This window comes from Lutra lutra, chromosome 8 (genome assembly GCF_902655055.1).
Source record: "Lutra lutra chromosome 8, mLutLut1.2, whole genome shotgun sequence".
Classification (NCBI taxonomy): domain Eukaryota; kingdom Metazoa; phylum Chordata; class Mammalia; order Carnivora; family Mustelidae; genus Lutra; species Lutra lutra.
The window spans coordinates 98,015,824-98,037,939 of record NC_062285.1 but is presented as its reverse complement, the minus strand read 5'-3'; the positions used below and the strand labels follow the sequence as shown (position 1 = coordinate 98,037,939).

Sequence of the window (22,116 nt, the reverse complement as noted above, 5' to 3'; positions counted from 1 at the left end):
AATATAAGGATCTCCACACTACAAAGTCTTGGAGGTGGAGGCCACCTCTATTACACAGACTGCTGTAGTCTACCTAGAGACACAGACTGGACCAGAGGAGCCCAGTTACACGGGTGATTCTATTACCTTTAACCTTAGAAAGGAAAATGGAGACTCAAGATGATTACATCAATTACACGGATATATCCTACTAGTCTAAAAGTATGGCCTTACTTCTTTCTGTCACTATGGTCATAGACTTTGGACTGGAGTCAGGAGAAAGTTTAAATACAGGTACTGATTTAGAGAGGGAGGAAGGAGAAAAGAAAAGGGGGACAGTTGTTAGTAAGAAGACACCCATCGCCATCCCCCACCCCGCACCCCCCTCAGGGCAGGTGCTGAGCAGGTGCTTTGGGAACGCTTTCCCAGGCAACCTTCCTGCTCAGCAAGCTCAGCAAGCGGAGCATGCCACGGACGACTCCTCCTGCAGGCAGCCCCAGGAAGATACCGCGGACGACTCCTCCTGCAGGCAGCCCCAGGAAGATACCGCGGACGACTCCTCCTGCAGGCAGCCCCAGGAAGCGGCTCACTCTTCGCCAGCCATGAGCTCTGTCCACGTGGAGAGGAAAGGGTAGGGTGGGTCTTGAGGTCCTCTGCTTACTCGGGTCAGGCCTTCCTCGATCCCTCCCCACCCACCCCCAGGTCGTGGACAGAGTCTTCCCGATAACCGCCGCTAGACCTCCCCCGCCGAGGAGGCAGCCCCCCGCGGAGGAGCCTGCCCCCCCTCGCAGCCGCCGCGAAGACCCGGAGAGGTGGAATTTCACTTCGAAACTCCGTGCGGCGCGAGGGCCAGCGCCGGGCATGCTCAGTAGGCGCGGCGCGTCTGGCGGCTGGTGGCGCGGTGCTGGCCCCGCGCAGACGGCTCCAGGGTTGGCGCGGGAGTCCACCCCGCCTTCGCCGCCGCGGCTGCGGGCTTGCAGAAGGCCGAGCAGTAGCTGCCTCCGAGCGCCTCGCCCCTGCCCTGCTCCGCCCCCCTCCCAGCCGCCGCCGCCGCCTCCTCCTCCTCTTCCTCTCTCCCTCTCTTCGGGAGGCGAAGCTGGTGCTGGTTTCTGCCGGCGCCCAGCGCCACAGACCTCTCTGCCAACCCAGCCAGAACCCGAGAATGAAACCCGGAGACCAGAAGACCCTCGGTGGTGGCTCTTTCTAGTCACACTTTGCCTGAAGTGGGGTCGCGGCGGAGTTCCTCCTCCACCGCTCCGTGCAAACACTATGCGGACAGCAGTCGGCTTCCCTGCGCTGTGCCTGCTTCTTAATCTTCACGCTGCAGGTAAGGGCTTGCGGGGCGCAGAGCCGGAGCTGTGGATGAGCTGGGAAACTGCACATGCTTGAGGACTCTAGGAAAAGCTTGCCTCGCCAAGAAAGCCGTAGAAAGCAGGACAATACTGACGGGCAAGGGGTGAGGGAGTTGTGCACCTGTTGGAAGACTGAGGCTGAAAACTTAAGCTAAAACCGGCTCTTGATTTGTCCTTACCTGGTACGAATAATAGTGAACATTGTCAATAGGAGCACAGGTTTGCTTCCCCCTCCTTTCCCCTGCTTCTAGACTCCCTGATCCTGTTTCTAGGCTATGCACTTGACTGCCAGTTTTTCAGGAGACAGACAAGACATCCTGCTGGATGTAACCTTTTCTACTGCAGCGGCTACATCCGTAAGGTCCTTGGGTTTAGCGAGAGCTCACAGAGATGCATTGGCTGCAACCTGAAGGACCACATCTCCGCCCAAAAGATCGAAATACATGGTTCACGTTAATGATGCCGCTCCAGGCTCCTTTGGCCCCTGCTCTTGTCACTCGAATTTTCTAAGCCAATAAGAGGGAGGAAAGGTTTAAAATAGGACCCTCTCTTCGCTTTCAGCATCGTGGTCAGCGTCCGAGGGCACCAAATAAAAACCCAGTCACAGTTTTAAGGCTGGCAACCCCTGGGGTAGGCACTGTCCCTGGGACAGATTTGGTGAGGACTAGCCAAGAGTGACAGTGAGATTGCGCCCAAATATAAATATATTTGGTATCAGAACCGATATTAGATTTCGAATGGGAGCAAACCTGGGGAATTTTATATGCAATGTCACTACAGATCCTGCTTTTTTGGATACACGCAGCCTCTGTGTAATGCAAGGACTTGCTGGACGGAATCCTTTATCATTTTTACACACACGTACCAAAATAGAATATGGCAGAGATTTTAGGCACCCTACTGCGACAGCAGTTGTCCGTGCAGTAGCCCGGTAGCAAGCAAAGATTAGATATTTTATCCGAGTTTGCTTGTCAACCAGTCACACATATTCATTCATTCCTGCAGCTAACATTTATTGAGCATGTATTATGCCCCAGGGATAATGAATAAAAATAATGGTTGCAAAATTACAATTCTTGTGGTCTCTTTTCAAAAGGAGTGGGTGAGTTCCTTTCCTATGTGTGCAGTAATGAGAGTGAAATATGGTACTTTCTTATTTCTAGCCCATGCTATTTTAGTGGATTGTGAACCTCTTGAACAAGTCATGCACAGAAATATTAAGTCTATAATTAAGTACGCATGTTAATTCTTATAACTATGATGTTTTATGGTGAAATTTTCAATAGTTCTTTGGTACCTTTTGAAAACTAGCAAATAGCTATGACTTGGTCATTAAATTATTTGCAAACAGCTGTAATGCATCATTTTATTACCATGTGCAGTTCTTTAAATTTTGCAATTTGGAATGAAAAAATACACATTAGGTTGAATTTTATTTACATTAGTATGCTTACTGGTAGCACCAAACACCCATTGCCAAAAAAAAAAAAAAATTAAAGCCTCGATTCTTACAAGTTTAGGAATGATTTAGCTGATCTGTCAAAAATGTCAGTGTCGTTTTTTTTTTTTTAAACTAATGTATAAGACATTCTAAAGATTCTATTTAATATATCTTGAGTAATTATAGCTTAAAAGTTATAATTAAACTGAAAACTGAGCAGGTGGAAATCATTTCTAAATTTACTGTAGGTGAACATTTGGGATGAGGAAAATAGAGAACTTTTGTTCATCAAAGGAGAAACCTAGAAGTCTGTAGCCCTAGATTATACCTGGAGCTCTGCCAAAGTGTGTATTACCAAAGACAAACCAATGCATCTCGACTTTGACTTCTTAATTTGAAAAAAAAATGTTCATCCAATTTGAACTTAATAAGGCAGTGCAGTGATGGGCTATCATTTTCAGATTTCAATCACAAGATGCTTTATGGAAATTAATCATATTCATATTTAATATCGTGCTTTTGATAGGTGTTTTTTCACAGCAGATTGCAAGTTTAATATTGTGGTTTTCTTGCCAGTTTCATTTTGAATGCATTTTAATTTTAAACAGCAATTTGTGGGTCACAAGCTGTCATCAGATTAAAATTCATCACAGCTATTTAATAACATTGTTAGGACTTTTCACTGGAACTGAAACAAACACATACTTTTTGATCTAAGCTCCTGTAGATTTGGGTAATGAGAAAGTGAGTGTGTGGGAGGACGAAGATCAAGAAGTCATTGATTTTGCTGCTTGTTGAATATCTGAGTTTGCTTCTTTTACTCCTCTCAGGATAGAAGTGGGCTTCATAAAGAAGCGGAATGATTTCTATCTTTCTGGTCCTCTTTACTGAAAAACTAATAGATCCATTTTTATTATGCTCAGGGTGCCAGCAGTTACTTTGTGCTGGTGGAACCGATGACATGCTGGAACCCTTTAGGGATGGGAGAAATTGGCTGACAGGATGTGAGTGCTCTTCTCAATTATACTAGGAACGGTTGTCTTCCAGATGATCATTCCGCTAATGATGAGATGGCAGATTGTTTTCAACTTGAGTGCCATCTCCAATTATTTGGTTGTGATTGCCCAAGATACTGGGCAAAATAATAAATAAGCAAGCAATCAAGCAAATAAATAAATAGTGACCAGCCTTGATCAACGGTCTTGATAGGGAAAGAACTGTGGTCTGTTTGTAATGTCTGTGAGAACAAAAGGAAGAAGGGAGGTACAATACTGTGTAATTAACATCTCAGGGTACAGTAATCCTAATAAATTACTGAGCATAGAGCTTGTTCAATAACACATCTCTTCCCAGGGCAGCTCATTTTCATAGATCTCCCTAACAAGGAAAGTTGTAGTTACTGTCCATCCACATGCTTACTATTCTGGTAAGAAAAAAGAAAACTAAGTGCCAGTAAATGTACACAATATTTACTTTAAATAGTAAAGAGCCAGTTAACAGCCTAGTCAGGATGAAAGCCCATGTTTTCAGACCTGTGATTGTATACTATGTGAAATCATAGACTGGTTCCAATAGGAAAGGCCACCATTGAGTTAGTGGTGTCAAAGCCTTTTTACCTAGCTGTCCCCATTTTTTATTTTTTTAAAGATTTATTTATTTGAGAGGAAAGGGGGGAAGAGGGAGGGGCAGAGGGAGAAAGAGTGAGAGAGAGAGAATCTCCAGCAGACTCCCCCACTGAGCACAGAGCCCCACGCAGGATTCAATCCCATACCCCGAGATCATGACTTGAGACAGAATCATGAATTAGGTACCTAACCTACTGAGCTATCCATGCTCCCCTAGCTATCCTCATTCTTTAGTCCTTCTGTGAACCAATGTAATATATAAACTTCAATTGCAAAGACTGCTTCAGGAATATCCAAGAAGGTGTGCCCCAATAATATTGATGATACCCCAAGATCCACCGAAAGTTTCTTTCCTTCAGTGTTTTTTCTCTTTCTTTAACTGAAGAATGATATTCTGTTTCAGGAGATGATATTTATTGGGTAGTATTTTAGTTGCAAAGGAGTGAAGGTCTTGGAATATCTTGAAAATTCTCATGTAAAAACCTTATTTTTTTCTAGTGGATGTTTTGCTAAAACACACAGAATGTGATTTCAATGCATTACTCTCTGCCTAATCTCTGGAGAAGGTTCTTTCCAATTTTCACATTTTTCTTCCTATTGAGCATTCTGGATGGCACAAAGACTGCCTTTGCTGTATCTTCTGAAGATGCACCTTCTCACTCAGAGAAATGCAGAGCCAAGTTTTCTAGCCTTCGAGAAAGAAGGATTCCTATGGTGAGGCCAAGAGGATCAAGGAAGTCATTTGCAGAAACATCACCCTCAAAAGGAAGGGTAGACTGATGGATAGGAAAATAATATGTTGTTCTTGAAGATTCCAAGATGTCTTCTCTCAGTGAATTCCACAGAATCCATTTTTCCTGTTCAAAATCACTCAACACAATCCTTCCACTAGCTCAGGTTCTATCGTATTCTCTTCCCCCTTTATCTTTCTGATATCATCTCTCATCACTTTATTCTTTTTTGTCTCTCTCCAGCCATATTGGTCTCCTGGCATTCTAAGAAAATTCCAGGGACTTGCTGCCCTCATCTGTTTTGCTTTCTCCTTTGCCTGAAACACTCTTTCCCCAGTATCTCCATGGCTTAATCCATTAATTTTAGGCTCTTACTCAAATGTAACTTTCTCAGGGAGGCCCTCACCGACTATCCTATTTAATATTTCATCTTCTTCCCCCCAAAAACTACAATATCATTTCCCTGCTTTACTTCTTTCCCAGAGGTTTTTCACCAACTTCCATTTCACGTATTTAACTTTCTTGCTCTGTTTATTGTGGTTTCCCCTTTTCCCGTTGAAATGTAAGCTCCTTGAAGGGCACAGATGTTTGTCTGTTTTGTTCTGTTTACTGCTGTGTCTGTTGCAGATCTTGCCCAGCCTAGCACCTGGGGCTGTGCCTGGTATAAAAGCTACTAAAGATTTAAAAAGATACACTGGATAAATAGAAACAACACAGTGACGTTTCTACTCTCCCTCTTTTACATTTAATTTCTTCTTGGCACCCATGCAAGACACACTTAGTCAACTTAGCTACTGCTAGAATGGACTTCAACAGAGCTCATTTATCTAAAACTCAGGTTTCTCCCTAGGAGCTCACATGCCCAGGGAACATACTGTCCCAAACAGACTTTTCTACCATTGTGAACTTAAGGACAACATGGGACGGGCTTGCAAGAGACCAGAACTACAGATCAGCTCAGTGGTAGAGTCTTTCGAATTGATTGCCAGATGCTGTACAGCTCATATGCCTGGCTGGTTCATTATATTTTCAGTTCTTAGTGAAATGCCTTATGCGTACATATAGAAATGGCTGTAGTGACATAAAAGGATTCATAGACCTAATTCACAAGAAGGATTTAAAGCCCTTGGACAAACCTGTCTTCTTCTTTGGCACATAGGAGGCACACATATATGTATGCTGAATATCACACACTCCTATCACCTTGGAGATTACATGTTCTATTGGAGACCATACCCTGCGTAGTGCCTTGTAAAAATTCTGGAAGGCATTGTCCACATTTGGCCTTCTCTTTTTTGTTTCTCATCTGTTTTTCTACCAACTCGGTCCTCATCCTATCACCCTATTTGTGAGATTTTGAACGTAATTAAGATATCTTTTTCTTACCAGTGAATATTTTCTTACAGCATTTATTCAATTTGATCTCTTTTTGATTTTGAAAGTTCTCCTCACTGATTTCCACTGGATAACCACTGCTTCTTGGCTTCCCTCTTACTTCTCCAGCCATCCCTCAGTTTGTACTGTTAGGTCTTCCACTGAGTAGTGTTTAATGGTTCGTGCTTTCTAGAATTTATGCGCTGCCTTTTTAAAAAGTTTTTATTATTTTTTTAAATTTCTTTTCAGTGTTCCAGAATTCATTGTTTATGCACCACACCCAGTGCTCCGTGCAATACCTGCCCTCCATGATACCCACCACCAGGCCCACCCACCCCCCCCCCAACCCCTCCAAAACCCTCAGATTGTTATGCGCCACCTTTTATTTCCCTCTCTGTACAATCTCCCTAGGGATTACCGGATATCCCATGATCATCTTATATTTATCTGTTCTACTCAGCATAACCATCACAATTGCTCTTATTTCTATATTTCCTATTATTGTGAATAATACCAAGCTCCCTCACAATCACCCAAACCTGAAACTGTTAACTCATCTTGGACCCCTTCTTTGCTGCTTTCATCCCTAGGGGCCCCAAGTCTTCTCCACTTTCCGTGTTCACATCCCTGCCTTATTTCTCATATAGTAACTTACGTTATGATCCTCTTATCAAATCCATCCCTCATGAAAATGCCAGAAGTAAAACTCTAAAAACAAAAAAGACCTGCTCATATTCTTCCCTTATAAAATTCTTTAATAAAGTTATTTCCTTCTTTCTTAAAATAAAACCCAAACTCATTAACAGGGCGGAGTCTTCTACTCTCAGGTCTTTCCTAATTCCATTTCCTGGAACTGTACTTGTTGCCTCTTATGCCATCAATAAATGTTCAATGAATGAATAAATATATTCTGGATGTATTAGGCAAAATAAATTCCAACAAATTAAATTACATTGATGAAGAGATTACAGCTCATCTTCATAACCGTAAAGAGAAGAATTGATTTTGCTACTGCTTCCTCAATCCAATTTACTTGTATTGGTTACAGAGAAATGAAAATGGGGCAGGAAAGCTTTCATTTAAACATAGTCTCTAGGATAAGTTTGTGCGCCATGGGCATGACGATAGTTGTAGTGGAGTTGTGTATCAACCTTCGCCTAGTTAGACATTGCTATATGAGTTTCTAGTACTAGAGGGATGGGAATAAGGTGAATGTCTTTATTTTAGATCAAGGAATTACATAGGATACATAGCATGATAGCTGTGGACTAAGGAATAGACCCAGAACTCTGACCTCTGATTACTGACTGGTCATCATCTCTCTTGGAACAGCAAATATGAGCCACTTACCCATTTAGAATCAGGTGGGAGTATGAATCAGTGGGTACAATATATCAAGACCCCCAGTAATCCAATTTTCCTTCCCTCCCCCAAACAAAAAAACAAACCATCACAGAAAATTGGGGAGTATTCAGATGGTTGTATATATTTTCTTTCTCTCTTTTTAGGTGTAGACAAAGTGTTTATAGAACCATAAAGTTTTGGGATATGACACATTTTTTTTCTGATAGGAAAACACTACACCTAAAGGGAGACATACTTCCATCTGAAGGATGGAGACTAGTTTATGAATTATAAAAAGTCACGTTTTATTACATGATGGGATCACACATCAAAACCCATTTGTTGCCATTAGTACTAATGATTACATGGATGTCGTGTTTTATGGTAAGTTTATTGTTAAATCTTTTAAATCTGTTTACAAAATCAAATTAAAAAGGTAGAGAAAGCCATTTTTCCCTTTAAAAGGGGATTTTTAAAGATCCTACTTGGCCTATAAGTGCATTCGTCATTTTCAAGGCACTTACGAATGCTGACACACTCAGAGTTACATTGATATTTCCCAGCATAAAAGATTTTAATAGCTTTGAAAAAAATACTTAATTGTAAATTATTATTTTAAGATCAAATGTCCTAATTCCTTTTTCTCAAATAACATCACCATAAAGTGTCTGTTATAGCGATGATATTTGCCACAGAACGACAATGAGCAAATTTATATCGTAAACATTATTAGCACTTCCCATTTAAATAATTTTTTACTTGTAAGGCTACTGAGACTTTCCTCATAATCAAATTTCATTTGATTTCAAGTTATGAAGATGTTGGTGTCCGTTAAAATTGCAGGCACATGGACCAAAACCAAAGCAAAAGTAACTGTTTACACGATTCAGCAATCTAGATCAGTATGTTTAATTGCACTGAAGTAAATGCCAAGTTCAGTGAGGACATGAACTATTTTTTCCCTAGTTCAGACCTGAAGCAGTGTCCACATCCTGATTTAGATGTGCAGAATGGATTAAGGCAGCTCTAAACTACTCTCCTTGGAAAGGAGCACAAAATGAACGTGGAGTGAGAGTGTATCACGGGGCTATAGAGAGGTGGGTGCAGAGCAAGACTCTGCCGCTCTTTCACTGTAGTAACGCCCCAACTGCTGATGGACCCTGGCGGGGAAATCAAACACTATCGTAACTCCCATCACTGGGTTACTGGGAAAGATACCCGAAACAAAGAGGGCTGAACATAAGATGGAGTGTTAGTTTGAAAGGCCGTCAATCCATCAATATGAAGGTGTGGTTTTAAGTTATAAGCAATTTGCTTTCTTGGCTTTGTTGAGTCAAGACTGTATTTTTTTTCTTCCTGGAAGAAAATGAAATAGCTTAAGGAGAGGAGTTAAGAGAAAATTGAAATAAGGGCGGGGGGGAATGCCATATTTTTAGATAACCTTTGCAGAACAGCGTAGTAGTTAAGAGCACAGATGTTGTGACAAGTCTCCAATCCACACACAATCACTTTCCAGCTCTGTAAACTTAGGGCAAGTTACTTAATCCTTCTAAGCCTCAACTTTCTCTTTATTTTTATTATTTATTTTTTTTAATTTCTTCTTTTTAAAAGGGAGGTTACATCCTATACAACCGTAGAGTTATTGCTATGTGTTAAACAGGACGATGTATGTAAACTGCACTGTCTTAGTAAGTGCCATGTTAAGAGCTAGGTATTATTTGATTAGGGGTAGGAGAGGTCAGGTGACAAATGGCTAACAGGTATTTGGGAACACATTCTACTCCAGATAAGAATAGCTGTTAATTGCATGGTCCTTCCCTAGAAGGTGTTCATTTTTCAACGAAGTATGACAGAGCAGCACATTAGACCAGTGATGTTAATTTCAAATGCTGAAGGAAAGGACTAAGACAGAACGGAATGGAACTGTGGACTTATGGGCCTCCCAAGTGCTCTCCAAATCCCTAAATGCAGGCAGAGGAGACCAGGGCAGGGATCTCTTCAAGTGGCCGGCCACTGGCGACCTCCTGTCCCGATATCCAGGCATTTACATCTCTGTAATATCATTACTATGACAGTATTTTAATTTTTGTATTTTCTAATGTTCATTTTGCTATGTTTTAACATAATTCTTAATCTTTGAAAATTATTCTTGAAATACTTACTTTTTCTTTGTTTTGCTATTGGATCCCAGTTTTCAAGTCATCTGGAGAACTCTACTATAAAAATGATGGAAATGGGGCACAGGGGCGGCTCAGTCGGTTAAGTATGGACTCCTGGTTTTTGCTCAGGTCATGATCTCAGGGTTGCAAGGTGGAATACTTTGGGCTCCTTGCTCAGCGGGAAGTCTGCTTGCGATTCCCTCTTCCTTTCCCTCTGCCCCTCTCCTGCTCTCATGAGCACACACACACTCTCTCTCTAAACAAATAAAATCTTAAAAAAAAATGATGAAATAGTTTATAATCTCTATAACTATACATAAATAACATTTTAGTTGTTTGTATAACAATAAGTGAAGTAGGAAAGGTTTTACAAATGTCCTGCTTCATTACTCAGCAAATGCATGTGGAACTCAATTCCTATGATTTCTGCAAAGGCTAGTATTTCTCAGCTTTCCAGCCACAAGTCATTTGTCTCTGCTTCAGCGTTTCCCCAGAGAGTATATCTTGATGAAGTTCTTCTCTTAATGGCGGTGTAGAATTTAAGAGATAGTGGTACTTACTCCTGTGGACCTCTCCTGCAAACACCCTTGAGCTCAGTTCTTCAGGAACTGGGGGGCATCTGACTGCATCTATCTGAACCGACATAAATCTCACTTCCTCTGGCAGAGTCTGAGTCCAGTGCTCTCGACGCCGTCCCTTCCTTATGACTTCTGTCTAGTCACATTGTCCCAAAGGGTACTGTCCTAATTGTATTATGTTCCACTCTGTAACATATACTTATCAGATGAAAAATAACTTTATTAAAGCTGGGCAGAGATCAAGAAACATGAAACTCCTCATTGTAATTTTGCCACCAGCACGTGGCGCCCAATGGATTTTTCCTGAAATGACAGTCACTTCTAGGGGCGCCTGGGTGGCTCAGTTGGTTAAGCGGCTGCCTTGGGCTCCGGTCATGATCCCGGGGTCTTGGGATGGAGTCCTACATCGGGTCCCTGCTCAGCGGGGAGCCTGTTTCTTCTTCCTCTCCCTCTGCCTGCCACTCTGCCTACTTGTGCTCTATCTGTCAAATAAATAAAAATCTTAAAAAATAAAAAAAAAATGACAGTCACTTCTGTGACCCCAAAATAGAGCTTGCCATTGCATAGCTCAATGTTGGGTGGATAAGATAAATAAGAAGTAAGTAGTTACAGTGGGTTGGAAGTGGGAATAGGAACTACATTTTCTAATGGAATATTTGAAGAAATGTGAAGGAGTGTTTATATCAATAAATATGCAGAAAAAGTTTATAAGATGCTTTAATTAAAATCATTCCTTATTCTTGTACAGTTCCATTCCTCTCCTATATAGAAAAGAATAGAGCCAACCCTATGAAAATAGACTAATGACTTTGGTATTTTAAAAAATTTTCTTATTATAGATATGCTAGATACATCACTGGCCAAACATATGAAACATTTAAATAGTCTTAGAGAATGACACAGCACCTCCTTGTGGGGTTATGTTTTCACATCCTAGAAACCAGTGCACAGATTAGATTTTAGGAAAACCATTCCTGGAAGGAGCTGTTCCTTCCATGACAGGCTCCTCCAAGTCATCTGGGGGCAGACGGCCATAATGGTTTACAGTTTTTATAAATTCAATCACTGTCTTGCAGAAACTCTCATTTCTCGTTATTTGTATTTTTTTGCTCTTTATAATTGCTCATTTGAAGATGGACCTCTTTTTTAGTCCAGTTGGTTGTTTGTTGTCAGGATATAAAACAAAACAAATGTTTGTATCTATAAATATATACATACATACATATATGTATGTCGTTAGAATGTAACTAAGACACACAAACTGAATTTTATAAAACTGGTGGCACAGATACAGCCAAAATGGACTCTTTCCATGTAACTTTCTATTAAAAGACTGTAGGGTTGGTCATATGTTATAACTGGGAGGTTATCCTAACCGACCTCAGTTGTCACATGTCAGGAAGCCCGCAGTATTCTTCAGGAAGATTCAGGGCTGTTACTGTGGGTCTTTATAGCTGGAGATGAGTACTATGGTGACATCTTGTGTTAACCATTACCACTGGAATTACAGAACAACTGCAAGAATATTTTTAATATTAACCTCCTTATATCCAAGGATGTTGTTTCTGGAAATCCCTGCCCCTGTAAGGATTGTTCCCAAAGGGTCTCTTATTGTACTTGGTCTATTCATCTAATTGATTAGACCCAGAGAAAAGTAGTTGTTAGTCATAGTATACATTGGACATTTGGAAAGAACGGTGGTGAGAGCTGAATGACACACCTACTGCCTGGAAACAGAACGTGAAGAAAGTGAAAAACAACCTTTTGAGTCCTTCTGATACATGAATGTTTATGCTATATGTATGCAATTTTGTTCTTTTTGGAAAAATTCTAAATCATAATAAAACATTATAAACTGGAACTTACATAAAGTCTGGACATTTGTTGTCTTAAATTTAAAAGAAAGGTAAAAAAAAATCACGAATTTCAGAGGATACAAAGTAATAGATTACAAAGGGTCACTGTCTCTATATTGTGTAATATGTAAGTTGTGCTTTGTAAGGAAGGGTTTTGAAGATGCAACAAGAGCTTTGCTGAAAAGATATATGGAGGAAAGCAGAGTCAATCAAGGGGAACTGGTTGCTACTAGCAATCTTAGCTGTCCTACATGAAGCAAAATCATCATAATAATATTTCATTAAATCAGAAGAAATTAGAAAAGTGAGTATAACTGTGAAGCTTTACCTGTAACTTTTTAATTTTCCATGTGGAAAAATAAGTGTACTTGTTTATTGTGGTTATAGAAAAATTTACCTCTTTAGAAAAAAATAAGCATCAGGCAAAATCCGATTGAATTGGGACTTCTCTTTTCTTGAAGCCCAGCACATGGTAATCTAGCTGTAGATCTACAAGAACCACTTTGATTCTCTGATGAGAAACTGAGGCTCAGCTGTGAGGAGACTTACTCAAGTTCACATAGATGGTGGTGGTGAGGGATGTCTTGCACTAGACTCTAGGTCCCTTACTTCCTAGACCATTGCTTTTTTTAAAAAGTGTTTCTTTTCTTTCTGACTACTATTAATAGGCATCTGCTAGATAAGCTTTTGCTAGTACTTCTTCTGTGTATTTTTAACTTTTTCTGAGAGGCATTTACAAATCAAAGGAGAGCCTCATCATTTCTCTTGTAGAAATTCCCAGGGGACATCCCTGATGTTATCCATTTATATCTACTTTCTAGAGACAAAAGTGTTGGCAATGCTTTAGAAACAATGATTATCCTTTCACAGAATGATCAGAGAACGAAGTTGCCTTTTTTCGATTGTTCACCTTTTCAGGTCTCTAGAGAACATGGCTTCATCCTTTTGTTCCTTTCACAAGTTACTGACTCTGATTTAAGCATTTGCTATACAAGGGTTTATCCTGAGATGGTGCAGGCAAGGCCATTCTACCCTGTGCATTTACGAATTACCAACACTGAATCTGTACTATTGAATCATAACATACTCTAACTTAACGTTGTAATTTCATCCATTTCTCTCTCTTAAAGATTTCTTCAGAGATTACCAAGGTCTGTCCAAAATGAAATTTAAATCATGGAATTTTATGACCATCAAAACTGGCTATTCGCATGTTAAGTGTTGCTTCTGTGGTCAAAGTACTTACATTTTAAATGCAGATGACTATCTCTGACAAGCTGTTTACTAAACATTCTGTGAGACACTCTCTCCCTTCTGGACTGAGACAGACTGAGTTCCCTGTGGAGATGAGGAATCCTCCTACACATATCAACTTTATCTGCCAGGTCTTTATATTAACTGTTTCAGTCTTTCTCCATTTGCCTGAAGCTTACTATCTTTCCTCCCGTGTCCTCCCTCTTATGAGATGACTTCCCTTCTACAAGAAGAAAAGAGAAACCGTCAGAAGAAAATTTGTTCAACCTCTACCACCAGGTCCCTTCACATTCCAGATTTTCCCACCTTACCCGCTCCCTCCTGTTGTAGCTGAAGAAATACCTTCCTCCAACCCCAGGTTCATCCCCCTGCCTGTACTGTGGATCCCAACTCCTCCAATCATGAGGGAGAGCAGATCTTACCTGCTTTCCCCTATATATTCAGCCACTCCTCAACTGACTCTTCCTTTTAAGGAATAAAAGTGCTCAAATCTCTCCTATGTTGAAAAAACCAAATCCCTCAACCGTACTCTCCTTTCCTGATCACACACTGACCTTGTCATTCTCTTACCACACCTAAAGCTGTTTGAAGAGTTGTCCACGTTGTTGTTCCATTTTATCTCCCACTTTCCAATCCATTTAAATCTAGCTTTCTCCCAAATACACACTGAAATTACCTTCTATAAATTTATCCATCATTTTTTAACTATATAGATTTGCAGTCAGAGAGAAGATGCTCTGATACAGTTTTCAGTTAAGAAGTAGCTTACAAAACATAGTAATAATCTGTTGACTTCTTTGAGTGTATGGTTGTATGAATTTTAACACATATATAGATTCATGTAATTACTACCAAAATACATAAAAGGTCAGTCATCCCTGGAAATCCTTCATGCTATGTCCCCCACCCCTGGCCCCTAAATACTGATAGCCATTGATTTGCTTTCCATCGCTATAGTTTGTATCTTTTCAAGAATGTCATATAATGGGGGCGCCTGGGTGGCTCAGTGGGTTAAGCCGCTGCCTTCGGCTCAGGTCATGGTCTCGGGGTCCTGGGATCGAGCCCCGCATCGGGCGCTCTGCTCAGCAGGGAGCCTGCTTCCTCCTCTCTCTCTACCTGCCTCTCTGCCTGCTTGTGATCTCTCTCTGTCAAATAAATAAATAAAATCTAAAAAAAAAAAAAAAAAAAGAATGTCATATAATGGAATCATACACCATGTGATGTTTTGTGACTGTCTTCTTTCACTCAGCCTAATGTCCTTGAGATTCAGCCAAGTTGAATGGATACATAGTTCATTACTTTTTATTGATGAGTAATATTCCAATGTATAGATGTATCAAAGTTGACCCACTTACGCATTGAAGAACATTTGAGTTGTTTCCATTTGGGGCCAATTTTGACTAGAGTGGCACAAATTTGCTTGCAGATTTTTGTGTGAATATAAGTTTTTATTTTTCTAGGGTAAGTATGTAGAAGTGGGATTGCTGGTAAATGTATGTTTAACTTTAGAAGAAAGTGCCAGACTCTTTCCATAGTGGGTTTGCCATTTTGCATTCCAACCAACAAAGAATGAAAATTCTAGTTCCTACAGAAACTCTCCAGCACTGAGAATTGTTGGTCTTTTTCATTTTAACAATTCTTAGAGGTGGGTAGTGGTATCACATTACAATTTTAATATATATATTTTTTATTGACTAATAGGATTGAGCAGATTTTCATGTACCTGTTTGTCATTTATGTATTCTCTTTGACAAAGTGTTCAACTTTAGCCCATTTTTAAATTGGCTTATTTTCTTACTATTGAGTTTTGAGAGTTCTTTATATTTCTTGATTACACGTCTTTGCTGGATATGTGGTTTATAATTATTTTCTCCCACTCTGTAGCTTGCCTTTTCATTCTCTTTACCACTGTATTTTATGGAGTAAAAATTTCAAAATTTTGATCCAGTCCAGTTTATCATTTTATTTTCATTTATGAATTATGATTTTGGTGTCCTATCTAAGAACTCTGTGCCTAACCCTAGGTAATGAAGATTTTCTCCTATCTTCAAAAAGTTTTAAAGTTGTGTTACAGGATTTTTTTTTCCATTGGTGCCCATGGTTCTTGGCCATGCCACTTGGAAGAATGAAGAGGCAGACCAGACAGAGTGGTGGGCAGAGTAAAGTGTGTTGAGAGATGGTAAAGTCATAGTACAAAACTACTGAGAAGGGAGGGATCAGGAGAGGGTTGCCACTGGAGTTCCTAAGTCTATGGGTTTTAGGGGCTCCTTGGAGGGCTGTTTTAATCTGATTAATTCTCCCTGTGCCTGTCATCCAATTTTTTTTTTTTTTTTTTTGCCACCAATCTATCACATGGGAAAGGTAGGAGAGCTCCTTCCAGGGTGCTGTAAAATCCTTTTAAGGGTGGTTTCCTCTTAGAGCAGGGACATGTTGTCCCTGCCTGCTTGCCTTCCAACTATCCTTCTTCAGTTGTAATAATACACTTAATCTGTGATCTCTTTTGAGTTAATTTTTATGTAAGGTGTGAGTTCAGATAAAGGTTCATTTTGTTGCATATGGATGTACAACAGTTCCAATGTTATTTTGAAAAGACAATTCTTTCTCTGTTGTTTTTGCATTTGTCAAAAATCAAATGGTGGTATTTTGTCTCATCTGTTTTTGAATCTCTGTTTTGTTCCATTGATCTGTATCTATTCCTTGCCCATACACACTATCTTGATTGCTGTAGCTTTATAGTGAGTCTTAGAATTGGGCAGTATTAGTCTTCCTTTCATTTTCAGTATTGTTTTAGCTATTCTCTTTATATTGACTTTCTTTTTAAATTTTAGAATGAGCATAACTATGTCTATTTAAACATTCTGTTGGGATTTTTATTTTAATTGGGGATAGTTGACACCATTATGTAGTCTTACAATTCATGAACAGGGTATGTCATTCTATTTATTTAGATCTCCTTTGATTTGTTTTCCAGGATTTCATAGTTTTTAGTATGGATATCCTATACATAATCTGTTAGATTCACACCCAAGTATTCTATTTTTTTGGAATGGTTATAAATTTTTATAAAATTTCAATTTTCTGTTGAACGCTGCTAGTTTATAGAAACGCCATTGGCTTTTGCCGAATGACTTTGTATTCTATAACCTCACTAAATTCACGTATGAATTCTAGGAAGATTTTGGTGGATTCTCTGGGATTTTCTACATAGATAATCATGCCCTCTGCAACTAGAACAGTTTTATTTCTTCTCTTCCAGTATGTATGCCTTTCACTTCTTCTCTTTGTCTTATTGCACTGACTAGGACTTTTAATACAATGTCATATAGAAGTGGTAAGGGATCATAGTTGCCTTCTCCTCTATTGTGATATGGCAAGCAAGCATTCAGTTTTTCACTATTAAGCACAATGTTAGCTGTGGGTTTTAGTGCAGGTGCCTTTTTCTTTATTTTTATTTTTTAAGAATTTTATAAAACATTTTATTTTACTAAACTTTTTTATTTTTTTTAATTTTTAATTTTTAATTTATTTATTTGACAGAGAGAGAGAGAGAGAGAGAGATCACAAGTAGGCAGAGAGGCAGGCAGAGAGAGGGGGAAGCAGGCTCACTGCTGAGCAGAGAGCCCGATGCGGCGCTTGATCCCAGGACCCTGAGATCATGACCTGAGACAAAGGCAGAGGCTTAACCCACTGAGCCACCCAGGCACCCCTATTTTACTAAACTTTTTAAGTAATCGCTCCACCCAACGTGGAGCTCAAATTCATGACCCTGAGATCAAGAGCCGCATGCTATCCTGGCTGAGCCAGCCAGGCATCTCATTATAGATGCCTTTTTGAAGGAAATTCTCTTCTATTTCTAGTTTGCCTAGGTTGTTGTTTTTTTTTTGTTGTTGTTGTTTTGTTTTGTTTTGTTTTTTATCTTTTGAACTATGAATAGATATGAATGTTGTCAAAGGCTTTGCCTGCATCAATTGATATGACAATGTTGTTTTTCTTCTTTAGACTTCAACATGGTAGATTATGTTGATTGCTTTTCAAATATTGAAAAGGCCTTCCATTCCTAGGATAAACCCCATTTGGTTATGGTATTTTATTCATTGTATTATTTCTGCATTCAATTTCCTAATATTTTGTAGAGAATTTTTGCATTTGTGTTCATGAGCAATATTGGTCTATGGTTTTCTTTTTAGTACTGTCTTTCTCTGTTTTTGTTATCAGTATAATTTTGGCCTCAAAAAATGATTTGTGGAGTGTTCCTTTTCTATTTTCTGACAGAGGTTATGTGAAATTGATGTTATATTTTTCTTTAGATGTCTGGTAGAACTTGCCAGTAAAACCATTTGATCCTGAAGATTTTTTTTTTTTCCAAAAAAAATTTTATGTAGAAATTTAATTTCTTTTATAATGTTAGGACAGTTTGAGATCTTATTTCATCTTGGGTGTGAGTTTCATTAGTTTGTGGTTTTTGAGGAATTGGTCATTTCATCTAAGTTGTTGGATTTACATGCAAAGAATGATTCATAGTATTTCCTTATCCTTTTCATGTCCACAGGGTCTGTAGTGATAGCCTTCCTTTTATCTGATATTAATAATTTGTGTTTTCTATATTTCTTGTGAGTCTTGCTAGAGTTTTATCAATTTTTCTCTTCTCAGAGAATCAGCTTTTGTTTCACTGATTTTTCTTTATTTTCCTATTTTCAGTGTAATAATTTCTGCTTTAAAATTTTTAATTTTGTTCTGCATGTTTAGCATTTATTCTGAGGTTTTTGTTTTTGTTTTTGTTTTGTTTAGTTCTTAAAGTGGAAGCTCAGATTATTGATTTGAGAGCTTTCTTCTTTTCTGTTAAAGTCATTTAATGCTGTAGATTCTCCTCTAAACAGTGCTGCTTCAATTGCATCCCACAAATTATGATGTTATATTTTCATTTCAGTTCAGTTCAAAACATGTTCTAACTTAGTAATTGTTTTTTGACCCAAGGATATTTAGAAGTATGCTGTTTAATTTCCAAGTGCTTGGAAAGATTCTTGTTTTCTATTATTGATTCTTAATTTAATTTTATTATGGTCAGAGAATATGTTTTATATAATTTCAGTTTTTTTAAATGTCTAAGTTTGTTTTATGACCCAGGATATGGTCTATTTTGGTGAATGTCCCGTGTGCACTGGAAAGGAATGTGTGTATTCTGTGTTCTTGGTTGGAGCATTCTATAAATACTGTTAAATCCAGTTAGTTGGTGATGTTGTTCTGTTCCTTTATAACCTTGCGCTTGCTGATTTTCTGTCTACTAGTTCTATTATTGAGAGAGGAATGTTAAAACCTCCAACTACAATTGCGGGTTTGCCTGCTTCTCTTTTCATTTTGGTCAGTTTTTGCTTCATGTTTTTTATGCTTTTTGGGGGGAGTGTATACACATTTAGGATTATTATATATTCTTACATATATTATATCATTATGTACATTACATTACTTTGTGATATGTCTCTTTGTCCTTGGTAATTTTCTTTGCTCTGCAGTCTGTGTTGTCTGATAGTGGCTTTCTTTTGATGAGAGTTTGCATGATATTTTGTCCATCCTTTCACATTAAACCTATCTGTATCATTATAGTTGAAGTGAACTTCTTGTATTTCTACAACCACATCTGAATCCAGGGTCAAGTGGGGGGAGCATGGAGAGAGGAAAAAGCTGTGACAATTGGTTCCACTCTCTTAGAATGGCAGCTTCCTTGAGAGAAAGAAAGGCTCCCCTCAAAAAAAAAAAAAAGAAAAAGAAAAGAAAAGAAAAAGGAAAAAGAAAAGAAAGCCTCCCCTCTTGTGGAGTTTTGAGTCCTGTAAGCTCTCATTCATGGCCAAGGCCTCTGCTGCCATGGCATTGCTTGGGGTGTAGCATAGAGGATGGAGAAAAGAGAGGAAAAATGGAGAAAGATTCCTGCAGCCTCTTTTAGCTTCATGAGTTCCCTTTTTCAGAACTAGTGTTTAGAGTGTTTTTCCCGACACCGTCTTTGTCTGCATCCACTACAGGTTGACTAGAGAGTACTGAGGGGGACAGAAGGTAAACTCCCTGCTGATGCTGTGGAACTTTGAAGTTCCCCTGCTACTACTTATTTTCCAGAGTCCTCAAATAGCTGTTTCATGCATTTTTTCCCAGGTTTTATTCAGTGTAAACAACAAGGCAGGCTGTGTTTGCCCCATCATATCCAGACTCCGAATCTTCCTTACCCTTTCAAATCCTTTAAAATTATTTTATTTTTGTTCAAAGTCTCAACAGGGGAAGATGGTTAGCTTAGTGCTTCTAGAATGCCACCCCCAAGCCTTTTCCATGTTGAATCTGGTCTTCTGAATATCCAGGCTCAGATGCCCATCGATAAATTTTACATAAATAAACCCTATGCAAATGTTCAGGGTTCTCTTGTTTGAACTCTCAGTTTCTCTGACACTGGGTTCGGCCCTGCAGACTCCTTCCCTGTTGCACTCTTAACATGCCTTCTGTACTTCGACAATCTCCAGCTGCTCCTTCACTATGGACTTCTCTGGGTCTAGGTTGCAGACTTCTGGTTCTTTTCCACCCACAACTCCTCCTAGGCAGTCTCATCCCTCAGTTTCCCATCAGCTTGCTTACGGTTTTTAAACACTTACCTCTAGTCCAGTTTTTCCTCTTGAGTTCCTGTACATATAACTGCTCTCTGGACATTCTGCTTCCATATATTGTAGGCACCACAAACTCACGTTTCTTTATCTCAATAAAGGCACCCCCATAGAGTCAGCCACCCACTAGAAACAAAATTACCCTTGAAACCCCTCTGTTGGTTCCATCCCAGAACTTTAACTCAATCACTGAATTAATACTTCTCCTCCTACTCCCCCTACCCCCTTCTTCTTTTTGTCAAATTCTGGTGTCTTTTTTTTACCCCCAGTGCACAAAGGTGCTTTTATTAAAGCACAGGGATAGGACCCTGGAGCAGAAAGAGCTGACTGTGATTTTGAGGAGCAATTGATTATATACTTTTTAGTTGGAGGGGTGGTAGGTAGAGATAAAGTCTCTAAAGCCTTTTTCATATGTTAAAGAAGACTTGCTGGATCCTGAAGGCCTGGCTATTGTCAAACTAAGATTGCTTTAGATTGCTTTTTGCCTCTAACAAAGCATTGACATTAAGGTAGCCTTGAGTTCCTTGAGGAATGTTACACTCTGAATGTTTTGGATATTTATCAGTGATCTGAAAGTTTTTATCTACTTTTTTTTTTTTTTGCTTTTGTTCTTATCATTTCCCGCCCCGAATAGTTTTGACCTTTATTTTTTTTTCTTTTTTTTTTTTTTTACAGCTTTATAAACATATATTTTTATCCCCAGGGGTACAGGTCTGCGAATCGCCAGGTTTACACACTTCACAGCACTCACCATAGCACATACCCTCCCCAATATCCATAACCCCACCCCCCTCTCCCAACCCCCTCCCCCCATCAACCCTCAGTTTGTTTTGTGAGATTAAGAGTCACTTGTGGTTTGTCTCCCTCCCAATCCCATCTTGTTTCATTTACTCTTCTCCTACCCCCTCAACCCCCCATGTTGCATCTCCTCTCCCTCATATCAGGGAGATCATATGATAGTTGTCTTTCTCCGATTGACTTATTTCGCTAAGCATGATACCCTCTAGTTCCATCCACGTCGTCGCAAATGGCAGTTTTGACCTTTAAATCTTTAAGGTTGCTGAGAGTGGAAGGTCTTATCTTCTGTAAATTTTTTCTGCTAAATAGGGATGTAGAGACGTCCCTGCCCATGAGTCAACATTGGTCAGTTGGGGAATTTATATATATATTTATTTATTTATATATAGGAGTTAACGAAAGGTGGAAGCCCCGGAATCCAAGGCAGACAACATATATGAATCAACTTGAGCAGAAAGGATCATCTGTTGACTAGATTCATCTCTGCTCCATCCCTCTACTGCCACCTAGTCTGGGGCCGTTCTGTTATCTAAAATATTTTACCTGGTATCTTTGCACTTACTCTTTCTTCCTTCCAATCTTCCTATTTCTTATACAGCCAGGGACTCCTTCAGAAATATACATTTTATCTTGTCATTTCCCTCCTTAAATTCTGTAAAATGTTCAATTTCTCTAATGTTTCCTTTCTTAAGTAAAGGTATTTAACAACTTAGTCTCTGTCAACCTCTCTGCATTAGTCTCCTGTTGCTGCATAACAAATGATCCTAGAATTTAATTGATTAAAACAATACACGTTTACTGTTTCTCAGTTTCCGGGTGAGTCAGAAATCTGGACATGGCTGAAGTGGGACTTCTGCTTCAAGGTCTCTCATAAGGATTCAGTCAGAGTGTTGGCCTGGACTGGGCTCTTAGAGGAAGACTCATCAGAGGAGGGATTTGCTTCCAAGCTCATTTACGTGATCATTGGCAGGATTCAGTGACACTGAG

General features: G+C 39.4%; 1 protein-coding gene across 1 annotated transcript in view; it reads left to right on the top strand.

Annotated features, from left to right (window-relative positions):
• The first annotated feature begins 825 nt into the window (after positions 1 to 825).
• The window catches only part of PTPRR (protein tyrosine phosphatase receptor type R), a 240,569-nt gene continuing 219,278 nt past the window's right edge, over positions 826 to 22,116 (top strand). The window contains exon 1 of the mRNA XM_047742546.1: positions 826 to 1,306. Coding sequence (XP_047598502.1) covers positions 841 to 1,306 — 466 coding nt within the window. The 5' untranslated portion in view covers positions 826 to 840. The remainder of the gene's footprint in view (positions 1,307 to 22,116) is intronic.